Source organism: Podarcis gaigeae, assembly GCF_964106915.1.
Source record: "Podarcis gaigeae genome assembly, chromosome: 14".
Classification (NCBI taxonomy): Eukaryota; Metazoa; Chordata; class Lepidosauria; order Squamata; family Lacertidae; genus Podarcis; species Podarcis gaigeae.
This window is the reverse complement of record NC_139690.1, coordinates 9,708,380-9,722,738: the sequence shown is the minus strand read 5'-3', so window position 1 is coordinate 9,722,738 and position 14,359 is coordinate 9,708,380. Positions and strand designations below refer to the sequence as shown.

Here is a 14,359-nt window from a genome sequence, read left to right as displayed (position 1 = left end):
GCCTGGGACCTTCAAGATGTTTTTTGTTTGAAGACCGTAAGTTCCTCTGTGGGACATACCAGGAGAGGCGGTCCCGTAGGTATGAGGGTCCTAGGCCGTATAGGGCTTTAAAGGTTAAAACCAGCACCTTAAACCTGATCCTGTACTCCACCGGGAGCCAGTGCAGCTGGTAAAGCACCAGGTGAATGTGATCTCGCAGCGAGGACCCTGTAAGGAGTCTCGCTGCAGCATTCTGCACCCGCTGGAGTTTCTGGGTCAGTCTCAAGGACAGCCCCACGTAGAGCCAAGAAGAAACCCTGGCTTCACACCACAGTTTGGAACGAAAACATTTCCCAGTTCAGACACAACACAACATTAAGCTAGAGATTGTATTTTCTTGCCTCTGTTCACACTGGGGTGGGAAAGGAGCCATCTATGCATTCATGGTAAATCATTATCTATGGTTTACTGTGATGTGAATGCAGCAAGTACATTGGGTTTCTAACCCACCCATATTCAGACTCAGATGTCTGGCCCAGTGGCGTAGCGTGGGGGGTGCAGGGGGGGCCGGCCGCACCGGGCGCAACATCTTGGGGGGGGGGCGCGCACTCGCAGCTCTCTACCCCTACTAAAATCCACGGGTTAGGGGGCGCAAATTACTTGCCTTGCCCCGGGTGCTGACAACCCACGCTATGCCACTGGTCTGGCCTCCCCTTGGCAACAGGTTACTTGTTAAGTATCCCTCACTGACTTGAGGCTTGAGACTTACGTATTAATCTCAAGAAGGAGGATGTGTCCTGCTCCAAGATTTTAGGGAAACAGAAGCTTCACAATTACTGTATTGGTCAAACGCCCGGGGAAATCTGGATGTATGGTAGCCCATGCCAGAAATGTCGATTTCCCCTTAAAAAAGCTCAACAACTCCTGGGACCCCCCCCCCCAAAGCTAAACAACTTTGCAAAAAACAAAACAATTTCTGTCCAGATTTTCACTGTTTTGAAATATGACAATCCTAGCTCAGTGTACACTAGTTCCTCTCAAACATCTAGTTATAATAACCAACATAACATTTTCTATGACCACCTGGCCAGAAATGCATTTCTCACTCTTTAAACCTTCTTGGTCACTTTTTATATTGCAAACCACCTTGTGATCATCGGATGAAGAATGCTATAGAAATTTGATTTATTAATAAATTAAACACACACACCCCTTACCATTTCATACACAGCCATGGGTCATTTCAAAGGTGACCAGTCAAAGAAAACCCTACCCTTGTTCACTTTGACTGTTTATAGGCATGTTGCCTGCCAAAGTTCTTTAGAATGTTTTAAAGGACCTGTTTCTACTGAGAACTTGTGTTTCATTTTGTGTTTTTGTAAACTGCTCAGGTTTTCTTACCATCAAACAACATGCAAATCTTGTTAATTAAATAAGCCAAAGCTACAAGAATGTACAGCCACTATCAAGAACACCTGCGAAACTCTACCTGACTTGCTTCTGAGTAGACTTGCATTGTTAAAAGCTAGCAGATTTGAATGTGGCAGGAAGGCTTTTACTACAGTAAGCCTGCAGGGATTTTAAGGACACACCCCCCCCCATACACAGTGCTTTTTTTCTAAACAAAATGTTTAGGGGTACTCTCATTTTCCTACTCATATTGAAATACTGCCCCTCAATGATCCACAAAATATTTAGGTGTATGCGTCCCCCTGCATCCCCCCAGAAAGCAAGCACTGGTTTCAGGTAATAATCAGGCTGCGTGGTGTGGCTTTTTTCTGGCCCGCGTAGGACCAAAAAGTTTTTGATTTGAGTTTCTACTGAATTGAGGCTGCATTTGAATGTACTTGTCTTGTTTTTAAGTTGTCTTTTAATCAATTGTTTTTATACCTGGTGTTAGCCTCCCTGAGTCCGGTCTTGGTTGGGGAGGGCGGGGTATAAATAAAATTGATTATTATTAAATAAAAATAAAGAGCACCCGGGTGAGTCCTAGAGCGAAGTGACTGAGCAGGGGCCTCCCCCATCCTCGAAACACCTCGCTGGGATTTTACTTTACTCTTTCCGCAAACCCCACCTCCGTGTTCAAGCGAGGCTCATGCCGACGTGCGCGTGTACAACGCGTGTAAACCCTACTGGACTCATCCCGCCCCCCCCAAAAAAACTCGTTAAAACAAGCGTGCTTAAACCGCCCGATGCTTTTCGTCTTCCGCTGCCCCGAAATAATAACAATATTAAGCATCCAGGCGAAACACGCGTGTCGCTTCCCGAGAGAGGGAGGGCGAAGGGAGGGCAGAGCCGCTGGTGGAACGTCTGAACGTGGCTCCAGCAGATACTCTCTCCCTCCGGCTCTCAAGGAGCTGCAAACACAGAAAGCAAGGAGGAGGTGGAGCTCCAGGCCGCCAACAGAGGCCGGGGATCCCTCCGGCGCCAATCGCTTACCAGATCCTGCGCGGCCCCGGCCGCCGCCGCTTCCCCTCCCTCCGCCATCGGGAACGCGCGTTTCCCTCGACGGCGTCTCCCATTCCTGCCTCTTTTTGAAGAGGCCTCGTTAAGGGAGGGGCAGCAGCTGCTGGGCTTCATTTAAAAATATACCGCTATTGCTGCTGTTTGCGAGGCTCGCCTCTCGGTTGGCACCATCGCTTGTGTATCTTGAGGCTCTGGGCGAAATCTTCCCACTCTTGTCGTTTATTGCATTTGTTGTACCTTGGCGTCCACAACATAAAAATGCAAAAACGAAAAGCCCACGTAGGTAATAAAAGGAGAGCCAAACCAACGCTTTGTTCAGCTGGTTGGAGCTGATAAGGTCCAGGTTGCAGGTTCGATCCCGAGATTTCCAGCATTGCAGGGGGTTGGACTAGGGTGTCCCTTGCAACTCTACGATTCGATGATTCTGTAGGGCATCCTGTGCCAGAAGAAGAGGGTTAAACGCCAAATGTCAAACGCCATCAAATGTCATGGAAATAAGGAACTATCTGACTTTTAGAAGACATCGGAAGGCAGTCTAGTTTAGGGAAGTTTTTAATGTTTGATGTTTGATCGTGTTTTTACTATTCTTTTGGGAGCTGCCCAGAGTGGTTGGGGAAACCCAGCTAGATGGGTGGGGTATAAATATTTATTTATTTATTATTAATATAGTAAGCTGTCCTCGGGGAAGTCGCCCCAGTTTCTTGGAACATTTTGGCTGCCCTGCTTGGAAACTTTCCCAGGCTTTTGTGGTGCTGCACACAGAAATGCACCCTGTATTTAAAATGCAGTCACAATATAGATTCGCCTAATGGCATTATATTGGCAGCTTGTCTTTTCAATTCCTTATCATCCCTATGGAATTCTCATTTTTCACACTTGCTGGGCACTGGCTCGACACCTTCACTGAACTATCCACTATGACATATTTTAGTATGTATATTTTAAAGCTGTTGGTTTTATCTGTATTTGGTAATTTTACAATGTTGAATGTCTAGTTTCATTGCTATTTTAATGAATATTTCGTGCTATTGTATGTAAACAGCTTTTTAATTATTATTGTGGTATATAAATCTCGCCTCCTGCCATTTTTGCAACATCTGTACATAGTCCCTTTTTTCAGCTGCATTGCATCCACCTTCGGTAAGAGAACAACAACAACAACAACAACAACAACAATAATAATAATAATAATATCTTTATTGTCATTGCCCCCTCTCCGGGACAACGAAATTACTTGGCTGCTCCATCCACCCAGGTAGGGCACTCCACACAAAATCAAAACAACTATAAAAACACTAATTAAAACAATACAGTATAATACAGCAAGGAAGATTAGATGACTTTCAAAGTCCAGGCTTCCCATTCAGGGCCTAGATCGCTCATGAGAAGAAGCTGTTCTTAAGACGGCTTGTTCTTGTCTTCATCGTCCTGTATCTCCGTCCCGACGTCAGGAGCTCAAAGAGACAGTGACCAGGATGCCTGGTGGATCAGGCCAATGGGCTCATCTAGTTCAGCATCCTGTTCTTAATGGTATTCAGAAGCAATACTGCCTCTAACCATCTTGTGGGAGTGAGTTCCACAGTTTAACAATGTGCTACATGAATAAGAAATTTATTTTCTCTTTCCTGAATCTTCCAACATTCAGTTTTGTTGGATGTTCATGAGCTCATCTACATCTATTTTATCCACGCCATGAACACAGTAATTTTATAGACTTCTATCATGTCACCTTGCCGACAAAGGTCCGTATAGTTCAGGGGTCAGCAACCTTTTTCAGCTGTGGGCTGGTCCACCGTTCCTCAGACCTTGTGGGGGGCTGGACGATATTTTTTTGGGGGAAAGGAACAAATTCCTATGCCCCACAAATAACCCAGAGATGCATTTTAAATAAAAGCACACATTCTACTCATGTAAAAACATGCTGATTCTCGGACCGTCTGTGGACCAGATTGAGAAGGTCCACAGACCTTAGGTTGCCTACCCCGGTATAGTTAAAGCTATGGTTTTCCAAGTAGTGATGTATGGAAGTGAGAGCTGGACCATAAAGAAGGCTGATCGCCGAAGAATTGAGGCTTTTGAATTATGGTGCTGGAGGAGACTCTTGAGAGTCCCATGGACTGCAAGAAGATCCAACCTCTCCATTCTGAAGGAAATCAGCCCTGAGTGCTCACTGGAAGGACAGATCCTGAAGCTGAGGCTCCAATACTTTGGCCACCTCATGAGAAGAGAAGACTCCCTGGAAAAGACCCGGAAAGATGGAGGGCACAAGGAGAAGGGGACGTCAGTGGACGAGATGGTTGGACAGTGTTCTCGAAGCTACGAACATGAGTTTGACCAAGGTGCGGGAGGCAGTGGAAGACAGGAGGGCCTGGCGTGCTCTGGTCCAGGGGGTCATGAAGAGTTGGACACGACTAAACGACTCAGCAACAAATCATATCACCTTTTAGTTGCTTTTTCTCTAAGCTAAAAAGTCTCAAACGTTGCAACCATTCCTCAAAGGGAGCCCCATCACAGCACCTCCATGCTAGCAATTATTATTAATACTAATTATTAATATTATTAATATGCCACAGGTTCTGAACAGGTATCAGGCTTTATCTGAACCTGTGGAACATTAATAATAATAATAATAATAATAATAATAATAATAATAATAAAACATCTTGCACTCTGGCCCTGGTTCATTTGTTATCCTGTTGCCGCAGCTGCGCTTCTCCCATTTCTCGGAACTGGCCTGCCTTCCAAGCAACGGAAACCGAAAGTAAAATACAGTATACAAAAAAAATTAAAAATCATCGAGCGGCCTGAGTGCGCATGTGCTGGAAAGTCCCCGCGGCCTTTCAGCCGGCTTGCGCTGAGACATCTCCCCGGCTACTAGTGATGCGTGATCTGTGCGTTATTGTGATTGGTCAGAAAGGAGCGATTTCTGGGCGTGAAGTTCCCTCGGCCGAACTCTGCAGTCTCAGTCGCCGAGTTTCGAGACTCTGAAGCGGACGCAGCGAGTCTCTTTTTGCCATGGCGAAGGCTCTCATGCTGTCGTGCTTGACGCTCGTGCTCCTGGTCGGCATCCTAGAGGCCACTCCAAGTAAGTAAGGCTGTGTTGCAGCCCGCCCAACCCTTTCCCTCTCCCGCGCGCGTTCTCACGAGTAGCTTGACACGGGTTACCTCGCCCTGTGCCCACTGGTCCAAAATTTAGCACCGTGAAACTCGGTGGGTTTTAATTATATACGCGGTGGGCGCGTATGTAGCATTGCACTGCTAAAGAATTAAAAGATCCATAGTGGCAGACGTGGAATATGTCAAGCAGGCTTTAGACTAAGAAACCTTGTGCTATTCTGAATTTGTTAAACCGCAGTTCTGAGTGTGTTTACTCTGAAATAAGGATGGCGACCTTGGCGAACAAACCTAATTACGCTTTTCCCCCTAAGTCCCACTGTAGTCCTACTCCTGTATAGGTTTTCCGCCCGAGCTTTTAAAGGTGCTACAGTGTTCCTTAGTGTTTGTAATCCTAAATATCATATTAAGCAAGCGCTTTCGAACACAACTGGGCTTTTCATAGAGTTATAAGAGACCCTGAGGATCATCTAGACCAACCCCCTGCAATGCAGGCATATTCAGTTGTCCCTGTATACCCAAGTATGCTTTTTTTCCTAGCCAACTGATCTGTTGTTTTACTTCTGAGTAAACACGTATAGGTTGTGTTGTTTTAGTTCATCCTGTTGGGGAATTGGGGTGATTAAAAGAGTTAAGAGTGCCTCCTTGATATTTTGTGGGGTTTTGTGGGGGGCCTAATCCGTGTTTTGCCAAAGCTGATGGGGCAGAAGGAAACAGCTGACCTGAGTGAGTCAGTAGAAAACAACAAAGGCTCATGATGGCATCTGAGAAACATTTTGTCTTCCTTTGTGCTTCTAACTTCTTAAAACATCGTTGGTTCCTTTGTTACACTTCCGGCCCAAACCACAAGTGCAGGGCTCCCAACAGATGCTATCTTAGCTCTAGAGTGCAAAATGGGAGTTGACTCGAGAAGAGGGAGGGTGGAAGTATTGTCTGTCCAGTGGGATTTTTTGGAGCTCAAGGTTTGGAGCTGATTCCAATGAGACAGTAACATCCTGATAAAAGGAACACTTTTTGTTTTGTGGTGCCGTCTTTGTAAGCTAAGTTTGAAGTGCTTCCTTCCCTTCCTCCTCCTCCCTTTACTGTAGACTAGAGCATTTTACAGCTGTTAAACTCAAGAGAATAGAATTTCTAAAATGTGAATTTAGGCAGTTTACAGGTAAATTCATGCACACACATACCCCACGACCATTTTGTGGGAAAGTGAGAGCTCATATTCACCATCTCCCTAGGGGAAAGAAGGGGGGTATTTGAGCTAGCTAACACCCGCCACCCCCAAAAGCTGCTGCCCTCTGTGCCCAATCTTGCGCCCACATAGTGACAGCACCTACATGATTATCTCTTCCCCCAGCGATATTCCTCAGGGGAAAGAAGCCCACATGTGTTAACCCTTGTTTTGGGGGCCATTTCAATTCCCCCTACTGCTTTCCTGAAATTCTCCTTCTCGTTTTGGGTTTCCAGTATGTGCAAAGGGTCAGCTTTAGAACTTTTAGGGATCAAAAATGAAGTCCCAGTACTTGTATGTTGATAAAAGTGTCATGGGTGCCATCACAAAATGGCGGCTGTGGGTGAAAAAAGCAAGAGAGAGAGAGAGAGAGTTGGCCGTACTCTGCACCAGTGAGTACTGTCATAAAAAAACCCTTGATAAGCTTGTGTTGAAAGCTGGAAATGCTGCCAGGGCAATAGTGGAAAACTTAAAAAGAGACTCACAGGGCCAAGCTACACAAGTCTCAGAAAGTCTGCCACAAGATCTCCCAGTGCTTTCATTTTTATTTAAAAGCAGCCAGTGCAGGAGTGCTTTAGATTGAGGCTCTGGCCTGACATTGTTTTCCCATCGCAGCACCCCTTTGAAGCCTCTGCCACAGAAGAACACACCTTGGTGTTTATTTCTACTCTACAGCTAATAGTAGTTCGAGGAGAGGACACTTGGACCAGAAAACACCCCCTTAGTCACTGCTGCTTTGATGAAACTTGAGCACACCCGCAGCTGCTTTTATATCAAAATAATGATGGGTTGTATCTAACAGCACTAAGTAACTTGTTCTGGTAGAGCAAAGATTAAGGTTACATCCGCACCTCAGTTTGCACCACCGCTTTCCCTCTGGGAAACCTGACCTTTAGTATCAAATTGGAACAAATGGCAGTCGAGTTTTCTGCAGATCACGATTTGTTTGGATTTAGCACTAAAGAGTGGAAGTGGGAAGGCAGCGAGGCGAGGCAAAGGAAAAACTGCTCAGATCTGTGCTTTAAAGGCATGGGACAAGTGGAAGTGTGCCTAAGCGCTTATGCTTGTGGATCTGAACTAAATCTGTTATGTGGGGTACTTCAACCCTCTGCAGTGGATTTGGGGAGGGTGTGCCATAGTGTGGGAATGGAGGGGAATTTGTGCAAGTGTAAATCCCTGCACTAATGGACCAAGTTCCTTGGATGCACTTCCTGGTGCACTTTTGCCTCAGAGTAGACAGACAATTAGAAATCTTGTCCCTGAAATTGTCCTTCCACTCAGCAATTGAAGCCGTTGTCTGAAAATGAAGGGTGGGTGATCCATTGCACTTTGTGGCCTAGGGTTGAGGACGGGGTGTGTCTTAATCCTTGCCCCAAGCTGCATTGCTTTTAAGTTTCCAGATGTGTAAAACATTCATCTGGAACACTGGGGAGGGCGGGGAGTGAAAGGCAGTGGCACGGAGGTGGCCAGCAGGGAAGGAGTTAAACACACACCAGATTGTTCCTTTAATTTCAGATACCTAAACAGTGGAGACTTACATTTATATCTGCTACTACTTCTGTGGTGGAACTCAAGGTGGCCTATTAACATATAATTTATCCATTGCCCCTTGCTGGCTCATTTCCAGGGACTTTCTGACTAGTCATTGGCCTTTGACCAGTTCTGTTTTCATTACTATCACATGCAGCTAGAAAAGCAAGTGAAATGGCGTCTTGGTCTTTTATGAGTGCAGATCAAATGTTGCTTTCACTTTTTATTTCCTTTCTAGTACGTACACAGTGATCTTCTGGTTTTTCAGGCCCAGAATCTACCTTTATGACATCTTTAGTTTAGCCCCAAAACATGCATTTGGGGACCCCCTCTTTTTATTGTATATTAGTATACTGGTAGAGTGCTGTTGTGAACCACTTTTAGTTTAGGCTGCAACCCAGTTGGGGAAGATGAATGGCATAGAGCAGGAATAGGCAGCTTGTGGCCCTCCATGTGTTGTTGGACTCCAGCTCCCGTTAGCCCTAGCTAGCAATGGCTAGTGATCCAGCTTGATTGGAGTTGTAGTCCAACAAAATCTAGATGGCCACAGATCTTACAGGTTTGGAGAAGGGCAGCAGGGCAGTTCTGCTTTGCATGCTGAACATTCTACATTCAATGCATGGCACCTCCAGGACAGGTTAAGGCTAGAAAGACACTTGTATGTATCCACAGAAAGTCAAATACATGCAGGGGGCAGCAAATCACAGGAGCAGGCACCAGTAAAAAAATCACTATGTGGGGAAATCCGTTAAGCCAGCCAATGACTCTACTTCTCCACCCTTCTTTCAAACATAGTGATTTATCATTAAACCGTGATGTTTAGACGTTGAAAACCAGGTATCACCTTGGACTAGTGGGCTCCTGTTCTATGTGTATGTAGCAAAATGGGCACATGGGCTATTTCAGTCTCTGACAGTACAGTGGTACCTCGGGTTAAGTACTTAATTCGTTCTGGAGGTCCGTTCTTAACCTGAAACTGTTCTTAACCTGAAGCACCACTCCTGCCACGCCGCCGGAGCACGATTTCTGTTCTCATCCTGAAGCAAAGTTCTTAACCTGAAGCACTATTTCTGGGTTAGCGGAGTCTGTAACCTGAAGCGTATGTAACCTGAAGCGTATGTAACCCGAGGTGCCACTGTACTGTGGTACCTCGGGTTAAGAACTTAATTTTTTCTGGAGGTCCGTTCTTAACCTGAAACTGTTCTTAACCTGAAGTACCACTTTAGCTAATGGGGCCTTCCGCTGCTGCTGCTGCCGCACCACCACCGCCCAATCTCTGTTCTTATTCTGAAGCAAAGTTCTTAACCCGAGGTACTATTTCTGGGTTAGCGGAGTCTGTAACCTGAAGCGTCTGTAAACCGAGGTACCACTGTATACATGCATCTTCTTGTATGGAAGCAATGTCCAGGTAGGAAATTTATCTCCTAGGTCGGATATAGCCCTTGAGTGCACAGCTAATGAAGCATGGCAGATGATAACCTGTATCCCTAAACCTTGCCTTTTTACCTCTTTCACCCATTCCTACAGGAACTCCCAACGTACAAGTTTATTCCCGCTATCCTGTGGAGAAGGGCAAAGAAAACATTGTGAATTGCTATGTGGACAACTTCCACCCTCCCAAAATCAACATCACAATTGAGAAGGGCGGGAAGCCACTTGAAGGTGTGAAACAGTCTGACCTTTCTTTTGATAAAACCTGGGCCTTCAATCGCCTTGTCTATGCCAAGGTCACTCCAGATGGGGAAGATGTCGCCTGCAGAGTGGAACACAGCACCCTTGTTGAACCAAAAGTTGTCAAATGGGGTGAGTATCTGCCACTGTGGTCTTCTTTCTCTTCCCTTTCATTTTCTTGCCAAGTCTTGAAACATGAACAGCTGTGCCATCTGTAGTCCCTCCAGAAAACACCTATCTTCAGATGACATTCACAGGCTAAGATTTGCATCTATACGTTGCTACAAATTGTCATGAACAACTTAGTCATCCTTTGCAAGAGCAGCAGACATTCATTGACCATAATCTTTCAGCAAATTGCAAGAAATCTGTAGGCACTTCAGATTAACGCTGTCATAAAATATTGGACCAATTTATGTCCGAGAGACACTTAACTTGTTTTCTTCTTCTACAGAGCAAGAGTAATAACCAAATGACCCCCTCAGCAGCAAAGGTAAGATATACATGATTATTATTTAATTTAATCTTCACTTTTTACAAAAGTGTAGTTATTTTACAAAAATAACTAATGAACGATAATTTAATTTAATTTAAAGAAATACCTTTCCTTTCTCTCATAAGGGACAAATCAATCAATTTTGTGTTGGACTAGTTATAAACTGTGGGTGAAAACAGATATAATATGAAAAGGAACTTGCACCTAATTCTTGAGCCATATCTTTTACTCCCAGCTGCAGTTACTGTGATGGATGTACCTGGCAGCAAATCGATCTTTGGTTTGGACCACCATCTGCCCTACTTCACTATTCCAGTGGGCTTTTTGCCTTTATTTTTAAAAATTAAATTGCTATCCAGACATTTATTTGTCGGAGGGGGTTGGTTGGTCTTAATTGAGGAAATAGGGAAGCTTTTTTCAGATGGCCAAACTGCTCTAGAGATTGGGGGTAGGTGGGTTTGTGACATCTGAGGTACTAGCCAATCAGTGCCATGTAATGCCAGATTCTCCACAAATTTGCAAGACCAGTTTTTTCCCCAGAACTCTGCCTTCGATTGTCTTGCTATAACATAGCTTTACCCCTTGCGGTGATACTTTGTGGAGAGATCAAAGACTATTGTTGCCCCCTTTCCTCACATTGTTTAAAAATATGTCTTTATGGTGTGTGAGGGGGCATTGTATTGCTTTTGAATCTGTTTTTAGCTGTTCCATTTGTCACCTTGAAACTCTCATGAAAGGTGATTCATAAATTAATAAAATAGTTCTATTCAGCTAGCTTTTACTCAAGAGTGGACCCATTCAAATTCATGGAGCAAAGTTAGCCGTAGCTATTTCAGTATATCTACTCTGAGTTATATAAAAAAGCTGAATACAACACATTTTAATATATAATAATTATTTCAAAATGCTGGGGGTTCCAAGACTTAACTTTGTGGAGGGGGGAACACAAGGCTTTCATTTATAGTGCAATCTTAACCATGTATACTCAGAAGTAAATCTTACTGAATTCAGTGGGACTTACTCTCAGGTAATGCTTTGTTTCTTCCCTTCGTACAAGGCATCCACACACCACCAGCACCCAGTCAGTCATAGCTGTTCTGTATTTTCTCCATGGCTCTCTTTCTCAAAGGGCCTAAAGCCCAACTTTTTTCAGGAGGAATAGAAGAGTAGCACAATATTCATCAGTGCAGATACCCTTTGGTCCACTCTTCTGACTTTTATTCAAGAGTGGGGTTTGGACGTATATTAGGAAACTGAACCTATCGCAGCTCAGCACACATTTGTTAGAACTTTTGCCTTGGGTGCCACCTTGCTTTTGTGGTTGTTGTTTGTTGTTGTTTTAATGAATTATTGAAAGAAAGGCGAAGCGCCACAACACCGTAGAATGCTGTGAGAATCTGAAATCTGTTGGGCAGAGTAAATGAGAACGTGGGAAGCCCTCAGAGCTCCAAACCTCTCTCTTAACTTCTGAGGTGCTGGGCGAACCCTCAAGTCTTTTAATCAGCATTCAGGTCAGGGGGAGCAGCCACTGTGATGAATATCCTATTGAACATATTATCCCCTCTTGGGGCAAAACTGAAAGCACCCTTTTAGTGAGTCATCCCATTGGTCCATCTACCTCAGCATCGTTTACACTGACTGGCACCAGCTCTCTAGGGGTCTTCTCCAGCCCTGCCAGGAAATGTCGGGGGTTGAACCTGGGGAATTCTGCATGCAAAGGCGGATGGCTATGACTCTATTCCCCCCCAACCATATGTACTCCTCTTTACTGTCCTCCCCATCCTGACCCATCACTGGTTGTACACAGCTAGTTTTCCCTTGCATCTGCTCAGACTTGGTCTTTTCTTGGGGAGAGGCACGATACAACTGCCTCTGCTGCTGCCCTCTCTCCCTCCTCCCCAACCACATTTCCTGTTTATGCAGTAGGAGGAAGGAGGAGTATGGCAGGCAGCCATTTTGTTGTACTTGCCACAGCACATAATTTTCAGCCTGCCCATGTATACTACTACTACTACTACTACTACTAACAAATTAATAATAAGTTTATTATTTCTATCCCGCCCATCTAGCTGAGTTTCCCCAGTCACTCTGGGTGGCTTACAGCACATTAAAAAATGGTAAAACATTAGACGTTAAAATTTCTCGATACAGGGTTGCCTTCAGATGTCTTCTGAAAGTCAGATAGCTGTATATTTCCTTGACATCTGATTGGGAGGGCATTCCACAGGGCGGGCACCACTACTGAGAAGGCCCTCTGCCTGGTTCCCTGTAACCTCACTTCTCCCAGTGAGTTGGGTCAGCCATGCCACAACATGGATGCCAGTACCAACCAACTCCTTTCAGTGTTGATTTTAATTGGTTTCTTTAAAAATAACTTTTTGTTCACTGGCAACTGTATTGATAACGACCAGAAACTTTTGGTGGGTTTTTTGGGGGTGTGGCAGCAGCAAACTATTTTTAAAAAATCATCATTGGTGGGTTATAGCGTCATAATACAAATTATATTTTACAGTTATGGTGTGCTAACATTACACTACAGTCATACCTCGTGTTGCGTTTGCTTCATGATACATTTTTTTCAGGTTGTGTCCTGCTGCGACCCGGAAGTACCGGAAAGGGTTACTTCTGGATTTCACTGCTCGCGCATGTGACACGTAAAATGACGTCATGTGCATGCGCAGACATGGGTTGCGTATTGCTCATGTTGCGAACGGGACTCTGGAACAGATCCCGTTCGCAACCAGAGGTACTGCTGTATTTTAATTATATATACAGCTGCACACAGATAACTTAGCAATAAGGAACAGACTGGTTTTTTTAAATGAATGCAAACCATAAAATGTACCGACCACAAGGGTTATATTGAATGTGTGCTGAACTTCCTATGGCCCCATCTACAACCACGGTGTCATTCCTTGGTGGGGTATATGAAACCTAGCATTTCCCGTGGTGTAAAAAGGCCACTCCCTGTAGTTTGCAACAGAAGAGCAAAGCAGCCTAGTCCTACAAAAAGGCATGATATGAAGGGAACAGGAAAACAAATACATGCAAGGATGAATTTCTCCCCTAAAGTCCAGCACCGTTTTTATTTTATTATTTCATGTATATCCCACCTCCCTCCCCCTGCTGCCCAAGGAACGCAAGGTAACATGCATGCTTCTCTGCCTCTGCTCCCATTTTATCCTCAGTCCTATGAGGTAGTTTAGGCTGGGATGATGATGATGATAATTTATTGTTTATACCCCACCCATCTGGCTGGGTTTCCCCAGCCTCTCTGGGCAGTTCCCAACAGAATATTAAAAACACAATAAAACACCAAACATTAAAAACTTCCCTTCACATGTCTTCTAAAACTCAGATAGCTGCTTATTTCCTTGACATCTGATGGGAGGGCGCTCCACAGGGCGGGCGCCACCACCGAGAAGGCCCTCTGCATGGTTCCCTGTAACCTCACTTTTTGCAGTGAGGGAACTGCCAAAGGGCCCTATGCCTAGCCCAATGTCACCCAGCAAGTCTCCTGGCTGATTTGGGAATTCGAACCCTGGACTGCCAGACCCTAGTCCAGCACTCTAGCCACAACACCACATGCTCCTCAACCCTTCTTAAATCAGTACTGCTGCCTATTTTTTTTGGGGGGGGGGGCTTGAGACTAAGAGAGAGAGGGGGTGACTTGGTCAAGGCCACCCAATGAGTTCCTGATGAACCAAGAGATTTCTGGATTTGCACCTCAGCCCTGTTAGCTCTCCCAATACTTCTCACTATTCAAAGTGCTATTCTACGTATCTATCCTGCTTTCCCCTGCCACTAACAGGCAAGATTAGGTTGCAATAATGATGCTCAAGATCACATTGAGGTTAATTGTAGTTTGGCAGCATTTG

The 14,359-nt window shown here is 44.9% G+C and overlaps 2 protein-coding genes and 1 long non-coding RNA gene across 8 annotated transcripts in view; 2 read left to right on the top strand and 1 right to left on the bottom strand.

Annotated features, from left to right (window-relative positions):
- PATL2 (PAT1 homolog 2) overlaps positions 1-2,592 on the bottom strand; it is a gene marked incomplete at its 3' end in the record, with an annotated part of 27,209 nt that extends 24,617 nt beyond the window's left edge. The window contains exon 1 of one of the 6 annotated variants that reach the window (XM_083712583.1): positions 2,419-2,592. In XM_083712583.1, the coding sequence (XP_083568709.1) occupies positions 2,419-2,559 (141 nt within the window). In that variant the 5' untranslated portion in view covers positions 2,560-2,592. The other 5 variants (XM_083712582.1, XM_083712581.1, XM_083712585.1 and 2 more) reach the window with 5 other exon arrangements.
- The window catches only part of LOC310831820, a 20,440-nt gene extending 6,081 nt beyond the window's left edge, over positions 1-14,359 (top strand). The window contains exons 2-3 of the long non-coding RNA XR_014557990.1: positions 12,697-13,019; positions 13,257-14,359. This is a non-coding gene — a long non-coding RNA (uncharacterized lncRNA). The remainder of the gene's footprint in view (positions 1-12,696; positions 13,020-13,256) is intronic.
- On the top strand, positions 5,372-10,590 carry B2M (beta-2-microglobulin). Its single transcript, XM_083712971.1, has 3 exons — positions 5,372-5,530; positions 9,842-10,117; positions 10,440-10,590. Exons 1-3 carry the CDS (start codon positions 5,461-5,463, stop codon positions 10,448-10,450), a joined length of 357 nt encoding a protein of 118 aa, XP_083569097.1. The 5' UTR covers positions 5,372-5,460; the 3' UTR covers positions 10,451-10,590.

What these genes read in the sequence shown, in the direction of transcription:
- B2M (XM_083712971.1), top strand. Translation starts at nt 5,461, where the DNA reads ATGGCGAAGGCTCTCATGCTGTCGTGCTTGACGCTCGTGCTCCTGGTC. An exon ending in CATCCTAGAGGCCACTCCAA is followed by an intron (nt 5,531 to 9,841) that starts GTAAGTAAGGCT and finishes CCATTCCTACAG; the next exon opens with GAACTCCCAACGTACAAGTT.